Below are 17830 nucleotides of genomic sequence, written 5' to 3'. Positions count from 1 at the left end.
CCCCCCCCTCGGTAACGCCTGTAGTGCTGACTGGCTCGTAGCGCCGCCGAAAACTTAAATTTCGTAGTGGCATCTACCGAGAAGAAATCTTCACCTCCATTGCTTTGAGTTTCTTGATCTTGTTTTTAATTCAGTTTCTTGAAAAGTGGACGGGTGCTGGATATCCTGGCTTTTTGGGGGGGTTTATTATTTTTTTTTCTGTAGGGTGTTTCTGAGCTCCTGTTGTCAATGCTAAAGATAACACCAGCTGTTCTGGCTTTAAAACTTTGCAGACGTTTGTGTGGGATCAGTAAAAGCAAACTGTCTCCTTCCACGATTCCCCGGGTGGGTGATGCTTTAGCTTAGCAGAGGTGTTTCTTTTAAAATGGGTTCTGCCGGGGGGTAGAGCATGTCTATTTGTTCAGCCCTGAAATCAGGTTACTTCTGGTGGGAATCCTCTTTTGCCACTGGAACCTAAATCTAAGGAGCGTGTCGTGCAAATGCTTCCCTGGAGTCCTGGGGTAGCCAAAACTGCTGAAGTGTCTAGTCTGGCCCATGATATGTCTTTAGCCAGAAGCTGTAATCCATAGCGGGTAAGCCCGGGATCAGAGAACTCAGAGGAGCCTGAGTCTCCAGAAAAAACTATGTGGAGCTTCATGAGAAGCAGAGATAAGCAGTAAGGCTGGTGGGTGGATGAGGAGGGGAAAGCATCGGGCCTTGTGATGTGGGTTTGTTGACTGTATCTCTTAGTTACGGGATATTCTAGCTGAGGCTGCATTTGTACCTCTTAAAGGAGAGTCTGCTGCTTTGCTGCAAAAGCCCGTTGTTAGTGGTGGGACAGTTTCTAAAGCTGTGCAAGATGGATTAGTACGCTTGATTTCTGGGAATATGCACGCTATTTTAACAGCTCATCTGTTACATGCAGGATACACTGTGCAGAAACCTTTGCTATGCAAATCCTCTGCAGGAAATTAAAATAAAAATGGAAATTCTTGACTGTCGAAATTTGTAGTGTGCTTTTAAAATATCAGTTGCCTTTCCTGTAATTATTCATTTTTATTGTAGCCACTGATGCAGTTTAAATGTGTAGAGGGGGAAAAAAAGATTGCAGAAGATGCAGGAAGGGAGTGTGTGTGAGAAAGATGAGAGATTGATATTGAGATCCATTTTCTTGGCACTGTCCTTGTGAATCTGTTTTGCATGTAGTTAAGGAAATCAGCTTATCACTTCAGATAAGATTAGCTTCCAAAATAATGTGATACTAAGCTTCTGTTGCCTCACAAGGAGAGATTTTGACTGCTGAACTGGAAATAGCGCCTGGGTTAAAAGAAACATCTCAGTGTGTGAGCAGCTGCCCTGGGGATGCCAAAGGGCTGCCCGGGCCCAGCTGAGTTTCATCCCGAATCCCCCGGACAGGTGCAGAAGTTGAGTCTTCTCTGCCAAGTGCAGTTGGCCTCTGTTTTTAATTTGCCAACGCTCAGCTTCTGTTTTATTGTTCCAGGTGTTACCTCCAGTGTGATTCTGCAACCTCAGGCTTATGTAACTTCCCAAGTTAAAAAAAATCAAAACAACCTAATAAGAAGTACTGTTTTCAATAATAATAAACTGAATTTATTCTTCTAGGACACTGGTTCTCAACTGACCAGAAACATACACTCAACTAAGGAGTAACATTGTACTTTTACTATAGCACTGTGAATGGTTTTACCTGGAACACAGAGCCTTAAACTTCAGAGCTTAACCCTGAGTCATGTAAGAATTTACCAAGTGAGATGCATCTTAGTGAAAATCCTTGCTTGCATGTGTGTTAGCAGCATCAGCCTTCTTAATGTCTATTTCTCCATACAGTAAACATGCTTGTTTGAGACTATTACAGTCTCAGAGGCTGAATGTTTTTGATCCCTTTATTGAGCCCTGCAAACACCTGAATGTCAGGTGAAGGTCAGATTAACTGCTTATTAGACAAAACTTTGTTACTGCAGGATAATGGAACAACAAATGCATAAATCCTTTGTCTCTATTCAGGGCTTAATTTTTAAGTAACTTAGGGTGGGTGCTTAACATGTGAAGGGCACAAATTCTGTGTACAAAACCCCCTCTCTTTTTCCCCATCACTTTTATGGTATAATAGTGCAAGGTGTACAAAATCACATCTGTCTCATCAAAAGTATCTTTTCCCCTGTCTACAAAAGGTCAGATTTTAAACCAGATGGGATCAAGGGTGCTCTCCAGCTGTTGCCATCCTATAAAATGTGATTTGAATGAGAACTTAAGATCTTGCATCCTCTACTGGAGAGACCTTGTCTTGTTTAACATACATATACATATATATATATATATATATCTTGTAAGGGTGACATACTCCTTTTGTAGTTATGGTTCGCGTTTCGGTCATCAAAGCCATCAGGGTTGTATGTTTAATTGCTTGGAAACCTTATCTTCCAGACAGATTCTTTGTTGACTTTCTGTTGGTTTTGCTCTACCAAAATTGTAGTATTTCTTCCAAGGCTTGACAACACTAGCTTTTTGTTTTGTTTTGTTTTATGAATGGCTCTTTAAAATGTCCCTAGGGAATGGGGAGACTTCACTTCTGTTCCTAAATTTGTCACTCCACAGCGTATGTCTTACTTCCCTATCTCTGATAGTAAAAAGCTGTATTTAAAAATTGTTTCACAGAGCTTTACTTCTTAAAACAAACAAACAAACAAAAAAGCAACCAAAAAACGCCACAACAAAACCCCACAGTTTTAGCTGCAGGCGTATCAAATGGGTGTAGTGGAGGGTGAATGGCCAAAAGAAGCTGCCAAATAAATTGAAATAAGGCAAAAAGGGCAATTTCACAAGGTATGAAGCACTATTTCATGTTAGGTGAGATGTATTACAATATGTTACACTAAATTAAATCAATTTTTACTATCTACATTAAATCTATGGAATCTTGTTTTGCTTATGGTGTCTTGTAGATAAAAGGAGTAGGACACAAAATGTTGAACTAGAAGGGTCTGGGAGAGGTTTCGTTATGCGTAAGTTACCGGTGGTATAACAGTTCATATTTATTTGTGTTTTGATAACCAAACCTGTCTGAAATTTGTGGTATCAAAACAGATTGGATGGAAGACAGCATATAGCGTGGCAGTGCTTGGGTGCTTCCCTCATCTTGGCTTGCACTGTGACTTTTTCCATCTGTTCTTCATCCTGTGAGAAGTGAGGGGACACTTGCTGTGTGCAAGCTGCTTATCACATTAGGACAGCAGTTAAAGCTAGGGGTCACGTGAGTGGGGTAGATTAGGGTCTGCTTAATGACAGTGGTAAAACTACTTCTAAACTATAAAGGAGTGAGTTGTGTTGCATAGCTTAAAAAATTATCATTGGGTTAAAAAAATATTGTTTGACAATTAATCCAGTATTATGTTTGTAACTTTTCTTTTTCCACTTAAAAAGGAAAAAAATATTCCACAAAATTCCACAAAAAAAAAATACAAGCAACTTAAGAGACAGTACACAGCAAAGAGATCAAAGTGGTCACGTGGTATGGAAACTAGTTTTCATGGGACTGGAGATAAGGGGTGGAAGGAACAGAAGAGCTGTTGAGGAGGCTTTCAAGAGACAACTGAGTATTGAAGTCAGAGGAACAACCTGAAGCGTTTTTTTCATGGAGGCATGAGATGTCACAGAAAAGGTTGCATTGTCCTGGAGAGAATGAGGTTATGAGGTGTCTGGGGAGTGCCAGGAAACTGATAGGAAGGAAGATGAGGTGCTATTAAGTCTTAAGTAAACATACTTGGGAAATGAGTGTTAATGAAGTGGCTTTCAATGGAATAGCAAAGGGGAAAATTAGACTGGAAATGAAACATGGTTTTTGTATGAAGTAATAATACAAAGCCTTGGACCACAGGCAACAGTACTGATTGTATATTGTGCTTCTGACAAAATCACATTTTGCTCCTCTTTTGGCCTTAGTTAGAAATATTTTGCTCTTGTCCAAATTAGAGAATGCAAAGAATTAAGTAATAATGGAGAGCAATTTCAGCAATGCTTTACCTGCAAGCCAAGCTTCGGGGTATGGGGTTCTGTAAGTTTTTGGCAACAGGTTTAGAAAGAGGAGAGAAGAGGAGGAGAACACGAACAGGAAAGCAAAAAGCCAGTAAGAATCTTTCTTCCTTAACAGGCGAAAGGGATGCGGGAGCATGATTTGTGGAGGGGGAGGAAAGGGAAGGCAAAGATGCCATAGTGGGTGACTAAATTAAAGGAGATGGAGCTGGCTTGAATTTAGAGGATGGTATATGTTTTTGAGCATGTGGGTCAAGGAGGATGAATGGTAGAATGGGAGTGGCCAGCAAAATAATTTTGGGGAGTGAGAGGAGGAATCTAGTGGGACACGATGAGTTCAGTGAGGAGTACTATGCTTTGGAAGATGAAAGTGAAAAAAGGAGGGGGAAAAAAAAAATTTCTTTTACTATCAGAGGTTGGAGGTAGAAGAAGTGATAAATATAGGTCAGTTTTATAGTTCCTGGCAGGTAGTAAACATAAGCTGGAGTTAAAGATGGCTGTAAAGGATGGAATATTTTTGGAAAAGAGGAGGAAAGAAGAAAAGCAAAATAGACACCCAAGAGCGTAGGAGAGCAATGAAGGCAACTGAGAAGACAGAAGAACTAAAGCACCCAACCAACCTGCAAGACGGAAAGAAAAGTGAAAGAAGTGAGAGTTTGTGAGGAACAGGAGATTGCCCAGTTAGGTCCTATTAAAATAAAAGCATGTGAATAAAGAACCATATGGAATTATTTTAAAACTTGAGTTTTAAAAATTTGAGCCATTTTTGGGGAGCTTGGAATAAACTCTGATGACTCTTTATGTGAAATATCTTGTTTTCAGTGATCCTTTTGCTGCACACCATGAATATATGCGGCAGATGATGAGAAGCTTTTCTGATCCTTTTGGACAAGATCCATTTCTCAGTATAACAGATGGTGGGGAGAGAACAGTAGATCGAAGAGGACGCCAAGACTCTCAGGTTGCTGTAAGAGGAAATCGCAGAGTAAGTGGTTTCTTAATCTCTAAGGATTGCTACATGGAATTTACATTTACTGGTAATACAGATGGCTTCACATTTCCATTTCTGTTAAATTTGGCCCATTGGAAACGGGGGCCTGGCTCAACTATTACAACCTCGGTCAGACTGTTTCATCACTGAATAAAATGTGAATAATTTCTCTCTTGGTTCCTTAATGGCCTGTTACTTAACACAGACAAGCTTCCGTTGGGACTAACAACAAGCCTGTGTTTTATTGAACATTGAGTATACAATATCTAATGAGACAAATTTATCAAAATTGGTTTAATAAATATTGTGTATGAAATGTTTCTATAATAGAGGCATTAAAAATGTCCAAAGACAGAGCCGTCTCTGAACACTTACCTCCTTTTTATGCTATCTTTACTGAAAAAGATACTTTGATACGTTTATGCCTTCACCCTGCACTTCTGTGTCTAGTGATTTATGTTAGTTTGATTTAACACAAACCTGTGTTTCAAACACCTGAATAGTATCTACACAGATATATTAAACCCTGTTTCAACTTTGCAACTGTGAATAAAGGCTTCACATTCTATATTTGGTCTGATACTTAATGTTTTCTCTAGGTATAAGACCGTAAGAATTAAAGATCTAGGAAACCTAGTGTTTCTGTAAATTACCACCTGAAACTGAGAAGCTGACAATGATCTATGTTTTACATAAAGTATCTTTCCAACTCTCAGGGCACACAGGACAATTATATCTTATGCTTCCTTACCTAATTGCTGTATTTAGAAAGGATATATGTTTGAAGTTGGTTCCTTTTCCTCCGCCAGGCTAAATATTTTGCAGCTGGATGATGTCTTACTATAACAAATCACACTTGATTTTTAAAAAACAGTTGGAAGACAAAACGGATTACAAGGGCTTGTGGAACTCAGCCAGCTTTGGTGGTGGTTGTTCAAGCCTAGATAGTTAGAGCTTAATAAACATAGCTGAAACATGGACTGTCACCTACAAGTCAAAAGGGTAACTGTCAGATTCTTTCTTCCATGCTCATACATTGCTGCTTAGTTTCAAATATAGATGTTGCTGTGTCTAATTAGGGCATGATCTTCCCTCTGCTGAAGCAGATTCTTAGCCTTGGTTCAGTAGATGCATAAGACCAGATCAGACTTCTTTTTCCTTTAGAAAAAGAGTATGTTAAACCCTACCCTAATATCCTGGGTGGGGGGGTGTATCCCTTGCTCTTGGCAGTAAGGGATAAATGTGAGGCATAAAAGACCTTTATCTGTGGTTACAGAGAGGAGTTAAAGGTGCAAGATTGCTGTGTTATTTTGATAAGCAGAAAAGAATTCCACACCTGCTAAAATCATTCCAGTATCTTTTAATCTTCCTCACGTTTCACCTAAGAGTTGTCAGATGTCACAGAAGACTCAACACTGATTATTTGAGCCTCGTTGTAATGTCAAACTACTTTTATGGGTTTCCCTCCAGACATTATTGAAACAGTTAAAATAATTAGATTTTTGTGTAGGAAAAGATGGCTATCTTTACTACCATGCTAAGTACACTTTGTTAAAATTACTCATACTGATTAATGATATTGTAATTCTGTGCTTAAGTAAACTATAGCATGACTAAAACTGCTTTGCAAGGAACAGAATTTATTGCAACACCTTAACGTGCATCAATATAGCATTCAAATTTGAAAAGGCTTTTCCTTTCTCAGACAGGTTTGCAGTGTCAGATTTTAGCCTTTTGGAGGGAGGGAAGGAGGAGGAAAGGATATGAGGAGGAGGATGAGGAATGGGGTAAAACAACTTAAGAAATACTGTTATTTGGTTTTGTTTGGATATCTGATCGTCGTGTGTCTTAGCCAACTATTTAACAGCTCTGAGTATATAGCCTAAAATAGAGTTTATAAACTTTTTATGACTAACAACTTCATTCTTTCTGAGGATATCCTTTTGCACTTGGTGTATTCTTTTCTGCCACTAGATATTAGACAGAACTGCAATCAGAGTTCATAAAGGTATTCAAGAATTGGCTAATTCCTTCCTTTTGTACTTAGAATTATTGTAAAGTGTTTGGTACTTCTGTCTAACTGATGTTTCTTTAGACAGGCTTTTATATATCTCTCTCCAGTCTTAGTTTCCTGGAAACATCAATGTGTTTTCCAGCATCTCATAGCCCTGTCATATAGGGATATTCAATATCAGTTGGTCAAACAGGAACTGTATTTGCTGATGTTTATAGCTACATCTATTTATACAACTGCAGAAGAATACGATTTGCTCATGGGGGATTTGTCTTCATGTGGTTCTGTATATGATGATAGATTTACCTAGAATTTCTTTGCAGTGACCTTTGAAACTGCTGACAAGTTAGACTTCATTTTGTTTATCACAAGGGATGTATGGATATTTTACAGAAATATTTTTTATTTTTACATTAATCTCTTGCATACATGAAGAGTGTGAACAGGTCAGCTGCATCACTTAATTTTTTTAAATTCTAAAATTGTATGCTAGCCTTCTGAAATTTAATTACAGAAATTTACATTAAAGGGACTGTTGATTTGTTGATTTTAATCAACTTTCAATGATGGGGTTCTGTTGCATAAGTAGAATGAAGTGTTTTCAGAGAAGTGGGTGATGTCTGAAGCACCATGTCACCTTTTAAATAATTTTGGTACAAAGGTTGCTATGGCATACAAATGTTTTTCAACTTCTAGCTTTAAGTGCTTCTAGTACATACATATGAGTATGACTTATTAAGTGTGGTGACAGCTATCGTTTTCCAATATCATTAGTATAAATATATTACTCCTGTATACCCAGAGACTACTTCACATTATATTGTTGTAACATGCTATAAATTACCAAGGTCCACTTGAGTGATTGTCTTTGACTGGAAATGTTTAATATATCCTGCTGTATATGAAAGTGCACTATGAAAGTGCTGTACATGAAAGTTACTTCTGTGTTTGATAACAAGTGTAATAACTTAAAGGTGCTGGTCCTTTTTCTTCCAGGCAACGAGCTGCTCCCTCATGCCCTTTGCAGGCTTTGGTAGAGTGGTTAGTATCCCAGGAGCAATATTCCTTGTAGCTCTTGCTGAGATGTGTATACTGTCTGCATAACTAAAGCATGGACAAAGGCTGGTCTCGGTGTGCTTGCAAACTGCTCTTGTTGGTGCTTAGATATATGGAATAATGTAATTCAAGAAAGACTTTATTTTTTTAATTTTTTTTTTCTCCTTATAAATGGAAATGCTGGGGTAGACTAAGTTGATATCAAGATTCAAGAAGTTACTACTTAGCAGCTGGATTTTCTACTCGGTGATTTATCTGTTGGTGCTTGATCTCTGATGGATATGCATGAAATTATCTCTGCAGAGAGACTCCAAGCTTTGAGTGCTGTCTGTATACAGACACTAATGGCTTGGAGTGGGTTTGTGTCTGTGTTCCTGTAAGACCCGTAGCACCGGTCACAGCTAAGGCAGGCCAGCTTCTGGACACAGGATTTCCATTGGAACTGGGCTTGGAATGGTTTCCAGCTGTGGTTTGTTGTGGGCTCTGGAATGTCTGTAAAAAGTACCCGAGGAAAAGCAAGTTTATTGTTATGACCCTCATGGAACTTCTTGCTTCCTTTGGAAGGCTTTAGAGAGTCCTCAGCTTGAAAAGTGGCAGCTTATATTGTGGAGCAGGTGAAAATAAGTATTGTATTTGAATTTTCAGATCTAAAAGTATTACTTGTGCCTCTGGAAGACATAATTGAACAAACTGGCAACTTGCTGTGTGCAAGAAGTGTATCAGCTAATGAAAGGGGTTTTTGCTATTGCTGCACAGGCTATGGTTTTATTCCTCCCACCCCAGTTTATGGCATGTAATTCCATAGTTACAGCTGACTACTATGTAATGTCATTGGTCAGCATCCAGATTTCGAACTGTAGAAGGCAGTTTTCTGGAGTTACTGACACTTGCAATGATTTGATGCCCTAAATTGTCGATAGTTATTGCCCAGAGGTTTTGATAGCCCTTAAGGGTTCAGGTTTTTTGCTACTCACGAAAAAAATTGGAGATTTTTCTATACTTGAATTTTACTTAGTTTTGTGCTTAAACTGCAAATTTTATTTTTTAACTTCTAAACACGTAGCTATTTAAATTTATTTATATTTAGTTCTGTATATAAATTCAGTAGGTTGGAGGAATGTAGGTTGTTTGCTGTTGTAATTAGCATCCTGGTGTTTCGTGACACCTCAGCAGTGCAAAGGGCTGCTGTGTGCAGCCCAGGAGCCTGCCTTTTCCCAAAGCTGCTGGGTTTTGCAGAGCCCTCAGCAGCTGTTTTCTATGCTTTTCTCACAGCCTCATAACTTTCTGTGGACCAGAGCGTGGTGGTGGCACAGAGGCTCTCCTGGGAAGCAGTGATGCATACACATGTCTAGAAACTCATCAAGCAATGTCTGGTGTTTGCTCTTAACTAGCACACTCCAACCAGAGCTGCTCGTGTCAGAAACCAGGCAGCCCAGTAAGGAGTTTGAACAGGTCCTGAGGAAAAGTTCATAGTAGGAGACGAAAGGCATGGTGAAAATCATCTTTATCATCACCACCTGCTGTGCTGGAGATGAGCCCAGAGGAGGATGCTCATTTGGGACAGCATTGCTGTCTTCCCAGATGGTCACTTAAAGTTCACACTTTCCCTACTTTGTCTCTGTCTCTATATTTTTTCAATATTTTTTTTTTCTTGCAAAGGAAGCTTGCATCAGTTTATGCCATCAGCTACAGATCCTGTTAATAAAGTTGTGTGCATGTCAGCCTGTCTTAGTATCTGTCCTTTGTGCAACACTGAATCTTCTGCTTTCATGTAAAAATAATGATTGAATGTTTTGTTGAATACATGTGTAGCATGAAGTAATTAAGCTGCCATTAAAATACTAAGTTATGGTTCTTCGATTTTTCCACAATGCCCTTTTATGAGTAATGTAAACTATTTCTGCAAAAGAACCACACTGTCTGCTGGGATACATTTTCAGTGTGATTCCATATGCATTAAGGGATTTGCATAATAGAGATAATTTTATGTTCGATAGATCATAAACTATGAAGGATCATATAGTACTTTTTGCAGCATAAGATAGTTAAGTTAGCAGGTATGTGAAAATAGTTCTTGTATATTGGCCACAATATGAGCTTATTTTGATATTTTAGTGTCAAATCTTTCACTTCTGTCTTTCTAGTATCTCCAGCTTAACAGTCAAGCTCCCCATGTTAGCTTTCCATTTTTCATTTGAAAAGATGCATTTTGGCTTGTCTATGTCTGTGAATTGCAGTCTGTGGAAAACCTTTTTCTTGATGGTCTGATTTGCATTAAAAATGCATGTAATGAAAACAGCCTCAGAACTCGGAAGAGTCAAAAGACTTCATTTTAATTTTCATGTTTTTCTTTTAGCAGGATGTGGATTTTGGGGAACCCTTTTTTGCAATGGACAGGATGATGTCAAATATGAGAAACAGTATGCTGGAAATGCAAAGAAAATTTGTAAGTTTTTAAAAATGTGTTGTAAAATTAATTGTATTAGAAAATAATACTTGTTTAAAATATTACTTAGTCTTGCCAAGAAGAGTAAGGTGGCTACTAGTCTCAAGCAGGTGGTAAGATTTTTGTTATTTTTTACCCCAGACTATATCGTGGTTATAACTCTCTATGCTGTCACTGATTATTTGCTAACAACAGTACTTTAAATGTATTCTTGATTCTCTAGGGGTTAGAAGTGCTGTAAGTTGTCTGATCTCTGGCTGACACCTTAAGTGAAGGAGCAGTTTAAAGTGTTACTGTGCACTGAAAGCCAACAAAGCCACAAACACCTAAATCTCTCCCGGCATATAGAGACTTTCCTCTGATTTTATTTTCAGTGCTGCATCTTTCTTCACAGTCCTTGAAGATATTTATGAAGTGTTGCTGGTTGTATTTACTGGGGTTTACTGGCCTTGTAAAACAGCTTGTAGCCATCGTTGCTCAAGTCCTATTTCACCTGAACTCTTTACACACCTTATTATATACTCTATGTGGCAAGACTGATATTATAGGTTGTATCTGCATTACTAAACTAAACCGTGCCAGGGCAAACGTTTGAGCAGTTGGTTATTGCTGCCTGTGCTTTTTATCTGTTGTCATGTTCCTGGCACGGGGAGACCTGTGGCCAGACGAGGCTCGGGCAAGAGCGAGGGCATATCAAATGCCAAAGTCTGTTCCCAGCAGGCCATATCTACAGTGCCAGGACTGAGGGTTAATTTTGCAGAGGGATATTCTCTTTCATAATAAGATAGTTTCAGAATGCAAGTACCTATTATCCACGAGTTCTAACTTTTCTTAATAAGAAGTCTACATTGCTTGCAGGATGACCTGTCCGTCCATCCAGATGCACACACGTTCAGCTCCTCCTCTGTGATGACATACTCCAAAGTAGGGGATGAACCACCAAAAGTTTTCCAAGCTTCAGCTCAGACACGCACTGCTCCAGGAGGTGTAAGTAGTGCTGAGATGTAGCAAAAAGGTGGTATGTAATTATTGGAATCCAAGTTCATCTATACTAAACCAGACTTTCCTTCAGTTGTTTTTTTTTAACTGAAGAAAGTTACTCTTATAATTTAGAAAAATACATGTCTGTTTAAATATTGCTCTATATTAAAGGCTTCTTAGGCTAAAGTGCTGTTTTCTTCCTTGTAATTTGTGTGCTTCTAAGTATACATCTAAATAAATTGTATGCCTATCAAAGACTGGAAAAAAAATGATTCTTCAAGGCGGTCTTGATGTCTTTCTCTTTGCTGTAATTAATCCTCTTCTCCTACATTTAAAATTCTGTCTAAAATATAAGAGAGCAAGAGGCAGTCTATTTATGCAAAACGTGGCTTCAAATCATCCCCTTTACTCGGGCACTTTTAAATGCTTACGTAACGCTTCAGATGGAGATGCCCTTTCATTGACTTCCTTGCAGCTGTTGCGTCTAATTCTGCTAAGAAATTTGAATTTGAATTTGAACCCTGAAGCGAGGTTCGTGAAAGACTATATGCGAGCCGTAAAGGCCGTTGAGCGTGATTGGCTGTGGGTTATGTTCAAGCTCAAGCAGACACTCAGTTATCAAAAAGGTTCTAATAATAATACCTATGAACACAGTGATAAGTGGTTGCCTGGGTTTCAAGCCAGTCAACACGACAACCTAGTAATTAGTTGTCCCTTCATGCTGAGAATACTGGCATTGGCTGTTATTCATTCTGTTGTCAAGGGGAATGTTGAAGACTTGTCTGCATGTAGTATATTTAGACTAGGCTTATTTTTCCCCAACAATTAATATCCAGTATGTATGTTACTTAAGGAGCTTTAGGTGTTCTTGTTTAATCTTCCTGTCTGTTGCCAGAAAGAAAATAGACTTGATCTATGTTTTATTGGTGATTTTCAGCCAACGCAGAATGAGACAAGCTTTTTCAAAAGAAAGATTTAAAACCTTTGGGGAAGAAAATTGGATATTTTTTTAAGCTTCTTTTTTTGGTTGGAATGACACTTACTTCCCTTTTTTGTACAGGTTAAGGAGACAAGAAAAGCACTCAGGGATTCTGAAAGTGGATTGGAAAAAATGGCTATTGGTCATCATATTAATGATCGTGCTCATGTCATTAAAAAATCAAAGAACAGCAAGACTGGTGATGAAGAAATGAACCAAGAATTCATCAACCTGGATGAAAGTATGCCTTCTTATGCAGTTCTCTAATGGGTTTTGCACTGTTGTTTCTTGTACTAATTTTGAAGTTCCAGCTTGAGACATCTTAAAAGGGACTGGTTTCCAGACAGTCCCATTTGCAAACTTTTTTTTTTCCAGAAAGTCAGCAAATCAAGTTTCCATAGTTGAGATAAATTTGGACAACCTAAGTTAAAGTAACCAGTCAGACTTGAACATGTTGTATTATAATGAAGTTGGTACTGTTTGTTTGTACAATAGCTGCTCATATTTGAAAATACTTTTAATGATGTTTTATGGTTTCAAACAAACTTTTTATAGAATTTTACTACTTGCTATGTGTTTGTTTGTGGCTAACATAAAACACATATTTAAGAAATGTGTGGTTAAAATGGGCATGTACTTTTACAACACAGTGACTTTAAGGTTTTTTTAATTTCTATCTTCCAAACATAAGCCTACTGGCAGTGAGCTTTTAGTTGTCTTTTACAGATCCCCTAGAAATAGTTTGCAGGTCATGGGGAGAGTCATGGACCACAAGTTTAAAAAATGCTGGTGAAAAAAACATATTTTAATTTCATGTTTTCTCCTATCTTGCTTGCATTTATGAAAAATGAAACTGAACTTGAACTGTTTTTCAGCTGAGGCCCAGACCTTTGATGAAGAGTGGCAGAAAGAGATTATGAAGTTCAAGCCATCTAGAACTAGAGGCAATTTAGAAGCTCCAAAGTACAGAAGTATTCATCATGTACCCAAGGAAAATGGATCAAAAAGGTAAAAATAGTTTCCTACCAGAATAAGGATATACAAGCACCAGAATGAAAATTCAATTCCGAAGCAATCTTTTTATGAATAAACAATGCTTACTGGCAATCTGAGGAGAAATATAAAATGGTTTAGGTTGGAAGGGACCTTGAAGACCACCTGGTTCTCCCCCTACTGCCCTGGGCAGGGACACCTCCCACCAGACCAGGTTGCTCAAAGCCCCATCCAGCCTGGCCTTGAACCCCTCCAGGGATGGGACAGCCACAGCATCTCTGGGCAACCTGGGCCAGCGTCTCACCACCCTCACAATCAAGAATTTCTTCCTGAAATGGCATGGTTTATTATTCTTTTTTTTCATGATGTCACAATAAACAGCGTAAGGCAGTATTTTGTTAACTAAATTTTGAAGAAATTCAATGGTTTTGACTTTGAAAATTACTTAATGAATTGATAGGCTTAAAATGATGATTTTTCTAGAGAAATATGCTAGTGCTCTTAGATCAGCTATGTACAGTTTTTGTACAAATATCATATGGTGGTTGTGATTTTTGTTGTTCATTTCAGAGAGAAGCCACTTGCAATTGCAAGTTCCAGGGAGCCCAGAGCTTCTTTGGAGAATCTCAGTGTGAAAGGAACACACGTCCCCATCAAAAGCAGCAAAAAATAAATTGCTTCCATTCTCCATTTGAATGGAGTTTCTTCAGAGGAGATAATGGTGCTGCATTGCTTATGTTCATATAAGTATACACGTATATATGACCAATCTCTGTTTTTTGTTCTAGTAAGTATTAGCGTGCCTTGCTACTCCGATATTTTGACAACTGAATGTGCTTTAAAACTTCAGACCCTTGGTTAAAACCATCTAGTTTCAGTTTTTAAATTAAAAAACTGATGACTTTCCACTTAAAAGCACTTTAATGGATTATCACTAATTCTGTGGTGTTTTTTTCTTTTTTTTTAAAAAAAAAAGCTTTGATTTGCAAGATTTTGTACTACAACTGCACCAGTCTCAGACTTTTTATTAAGCCTGGTAATTAAACTACTTTTTCCCACACTCTAACTTGCACAGGAAGTAAATTCTCTTTTTATTTTGTGTGGCTGAAGTAATTATTAGTTTTCTAGGTTATACAGCAATTAATAGCAATTTGAATACATTATAGCCCCTACATAGACATATGTATATATCTTTAAAATCATACCTTAATTTGCTATAGAATTCCCAGATTCACCTTGTTTTAATATGAAGAAAATTGAGAGAGATGCTAAAATGAGAAATACTTAAGTTTTTGTTTTTCAGCATTCATAAGCTGTGCTTGCATCTCTTATTTTCTGTGCTGGGGCTGTCAGTTGGTAATGTTTCCTTTGGAGATGGCCCATTGTTTTTCATTCTTGAAGATTCTCTGTAGTAGCTTTTTAATTATTCTGTAATAATACCACTGTATCCTAAGAAACTCAGCTGTAACTATTACTTATTAATCAGAAAAATGTGGGAGACATTGGTTTAGTGGGCAGTAGTTTAACTGGATAAGGAATAATTACAACATTTATTCTGTTCTAAAAACTAAGAGTCCTCTATACAGGAAACCAGTTCCCCCCCTCAGCTGAGATGTTTGTAAATCTGACGCTTGATCTCCCTTGACCTTGTTGTTGTTACTGTTTGGTTAAAGACTCTGCTGTTCTAGAGGAAAGCCAACTCTATGACTGAGAACAGAAAATGTCTTTGTTTTCCAAGTGTTAAGTTTGTGTGTGCTGTTTTGTAATGCAGGATTGATCCCCATGTCGTAGCGTAAACAACTTCTGTAGACTATAAGATTATAGCATTAGCACTGTAGCATATATTTCAAGGCTAAAACATTATAGTGTAGCCTTAAAGGCACTATTTATATGATAAAAGAAAATAGGTTTACTAAGTTAAGATTAATATTAAATTTGGTCAAAAAGGAAATGGCCTTTAAATCCTACCTTTCTGCAGATTCCTCAGATTATTTAATTCTGTGTTTATTAATGTGCAAAAATAATGAAAAGTACTTTTGTTGAAATCTGACAAGGGAAAGAGAATTGTTTATTTGCTTGTTTAATGCAATGGTCTCTTCCCATTATCGAAGCAAATCCTAGTGGCAGTAAGTTAATGCTGTTGAACCATCCATGGTCAGTCGGGGAAGTGGGTGGTCGGGGGGTAGCAACCTCTGACAGGAGGACAGGCTGAAACGGGGGGATGTCACAGTCCAGCTTGCCAGAACCCTGCAGCTAAAGGATGATTTTACTCCTTAAAAAGTAAGAGTACAACTTCAGGGCCTGATCTTCCATACATAAGAGACAACATGGATTTTGTAATAAACATCGTTGAGAATATAAGGCTGTGGAGGCCTTTTCCAGGAACGTCACTTGAACTTCCCTGTAATAAACAGCAGAAAAGTTTTTCATTTGGTAACTTCAAAAGAAATTTTTGATTTGAGAGACACTGCTATTTAACAGAAAATAGTATTCATCTGACAACTGACACTATGCTTTACTAAGATTAAAAAACATGACGCATATAGGTAATCAATAAAACACACCTAGTGGAAAGAGGCTAATATTCATTAGAGATTACTCTGTTATGCAAAACAAAGTTCTAAAATGTAACACAAAAGAAATTGTTCTGTGTAGAAGCATCTGAAACTGTAATTCTTTAATAAAGTTATTTATTATTTATGGTTATTGTTTGGCTTGCTCTATACCACAAAAGGACTTGTGCATTATTTATTTTGGGCTGCGAAACATTCCGATGTGTGACACCAATAGCAATGCAATGAGGGAAAGCAAAGCTCCTCAGTTTCCAGAAGGAAAACATGCATTTACAACAAAAAATAAAAGTTTGCTAGGAGGAAGTGGATAGGGCTGGGAATTGAGTCTGGCGATGGCCGGGCTCTTTCTGTGCTTCAGAACTGCTCTTGGAGTCTTCTCTTGGAGTCTTCTCTGGTTCAAAAACCCAGCTGTTCTGGTGTAATTTGAATGGGGGGGGACACATTAATTTTTTTTTTCTATATTTGAGAATATGGGTTCACATTGTAGCTTCCTTGAGCTCTGACATGAATCCTAGCCTGCCAGCTATTCAACAGCTATTGTGTGGATGCTCTTGACAATAAATGCAAGAATTTCTTCTTTCATTGTTGCATCTACTTAGAGGGAAGTCACTCACAGTAACTGCATCAAAGAGCAGGGTTATTGTGTTTCCATATCTGTAATGTTGACTTGAATGAAACTTTCTTGCTATATCCACACAACAATCAAAGCGTTATAACTTGGTACCTCTGCTCCACACAGCATTGTCCTACATACCATGAGATTGTGTTTTCCTTTTCCATGCAATGCTGCTGTACGGCTGTTCTTTTGATGGGGAGCCCAGCTCTGGATTTGAGCCCTCGGACTGTGTCCCTCAGACTTTTTTGGTACAATCAGGTCATCTTGCTCTGCAGTTACAGCTCTGCTCTGATGATTCAACCCTCAGTATGGATACGGGCTGGGGGATGAAGGGATGAGGGTGTTCTTTACCCTCAAGTAAAGCTTGATGAGCAGGGTGAGGGAGGGGAATCTGCCCCTCTGCTCCGCTCTGGTGAGACCCCGCTGCAGTGCTGTGTCCAGCTCTGGGGCCTCCAACACAGGAAGGACATGGAACTGTTGGAACAGGTCCAGAGGAGGCCATGAAGATCATCAGAGGGCTGGAGCACCTCTGCTATGAAGACAGGCTGAGACAATTGGGGTTGATCAGCCTGGAAAAGAAAAAGCTCTGGGGAGACCTTAGAGCCTCTTCCAGTCCCTAAAGGGGCTACAGAAAAGATGGGGAGGGACTCTTCATCAGGGAACGGAGAAATAGGATGAGGGGGAAGGGTTTTAAACTGAAAGAGGGAGATTGAGATCAGGTATTAGGAAGAAATTCTTGACTGTGAGGGTGGTGAGACACTGGCCCAGGCTGCCCAGAGAAGCTGTGGCTGCCCCATCCCTGGAGGGGTTCAAGGCCAGGCTGGATGGGGCTTTGAGCAACCTGGGCTGGTGGGAGGTGTCCCTGCCCAGGGCAGGGGGTTGGAACTAGATGGTCTTTAAGATTCCTTAGAGCCCAAACCATTCTTTGATCCTATGTCTTCAAACGTCATCAGTGAGCTTCGGCTGCATCAACCCTAATCACTATGTCAAGGTCACTATTTAAAACACTAATGACCTCGGTCCCAAGAAATCCTTAGGGCGCAGTCCAGTAGGAACCTTCCCCCTCTCCTCTATCGCGATCGGTGTTTCCCAGCTCCCCCTATTCGCTCCCGCTTCTCCCTCCCGCCCCGCACCGGGTACGCTCACCGCCCG

The 17830-nt window shown here is 38.9% G+C and overlaps 1 protein-coding gene across 7 annotated transcripts in view; it reads left to right on the top strand.

Moving 5' to 3' along the window:
- MLF1 (myeloid leukemia factor 1) overlaps positions 1–16195 on the top strand; it is a 16699-nt gene extending 504 nt beyond the window's left edge. Inside the window, exons 1-8 of one of the 7 annotated variants that reach the window (XM_014945891.1) lie at positions 3519–3658; positions 4852–5014; positions 8031–8075; positions 10447–10536; positions 11395–11523; positions 12578–12737; positions 13372–13504; positions 14060–16195. In XM_014945891.1, the coding sequence (XP_014801377.1) occupies positions 3645–3658; positions 4852–5014; positions 8031–8075; positions 10447–10536; positions 11395–11523; positions 12578–12737; positions 13372–13504; positions 14060–14162 (837 nt within the window). In that variant the 5' untranslated portion in view covers positions 3519–3644 and the 3' untranslated portion in view covers positions 14163–16195. Of the gene's footprint in view, positions 1–3518; positions 3659–4176; positions 4710–4851; positions 5015–8030; positions 8076–10446; positions 10537–11394; positions 11524–12577; positions 12738–13371; positions 13505–14059 lie in introns of those variants that run through there. The other 6 variants (XM_014945896.1, XM_014945895.1, XM_014945890.1 and 3 more) reach the window with 6 other exon arrangements.
- Positions 16196–17830: the final 1635 nt, after the last annotated feature.

Source organism: Calidris pugnax, unplaced genomic scaffold (genome assembly GCF_001431845.1).
Source record: "Calidris pugnax isolate Ruff unplaced genomic scaffold, ASM143184v1 scaffold111, whole genome shotgun sequence".
NCBI lineage: Eukaryota > Metazoa > Chordata > Aves > Charadriiformes > Scolopacidae > Calidris > Calidris pugnax.
The sequence above is the reverse complement of the archived record's forward strand: the minus strand, read 5'-3'. Positions and strand labels throughout refer to the sequence as shown.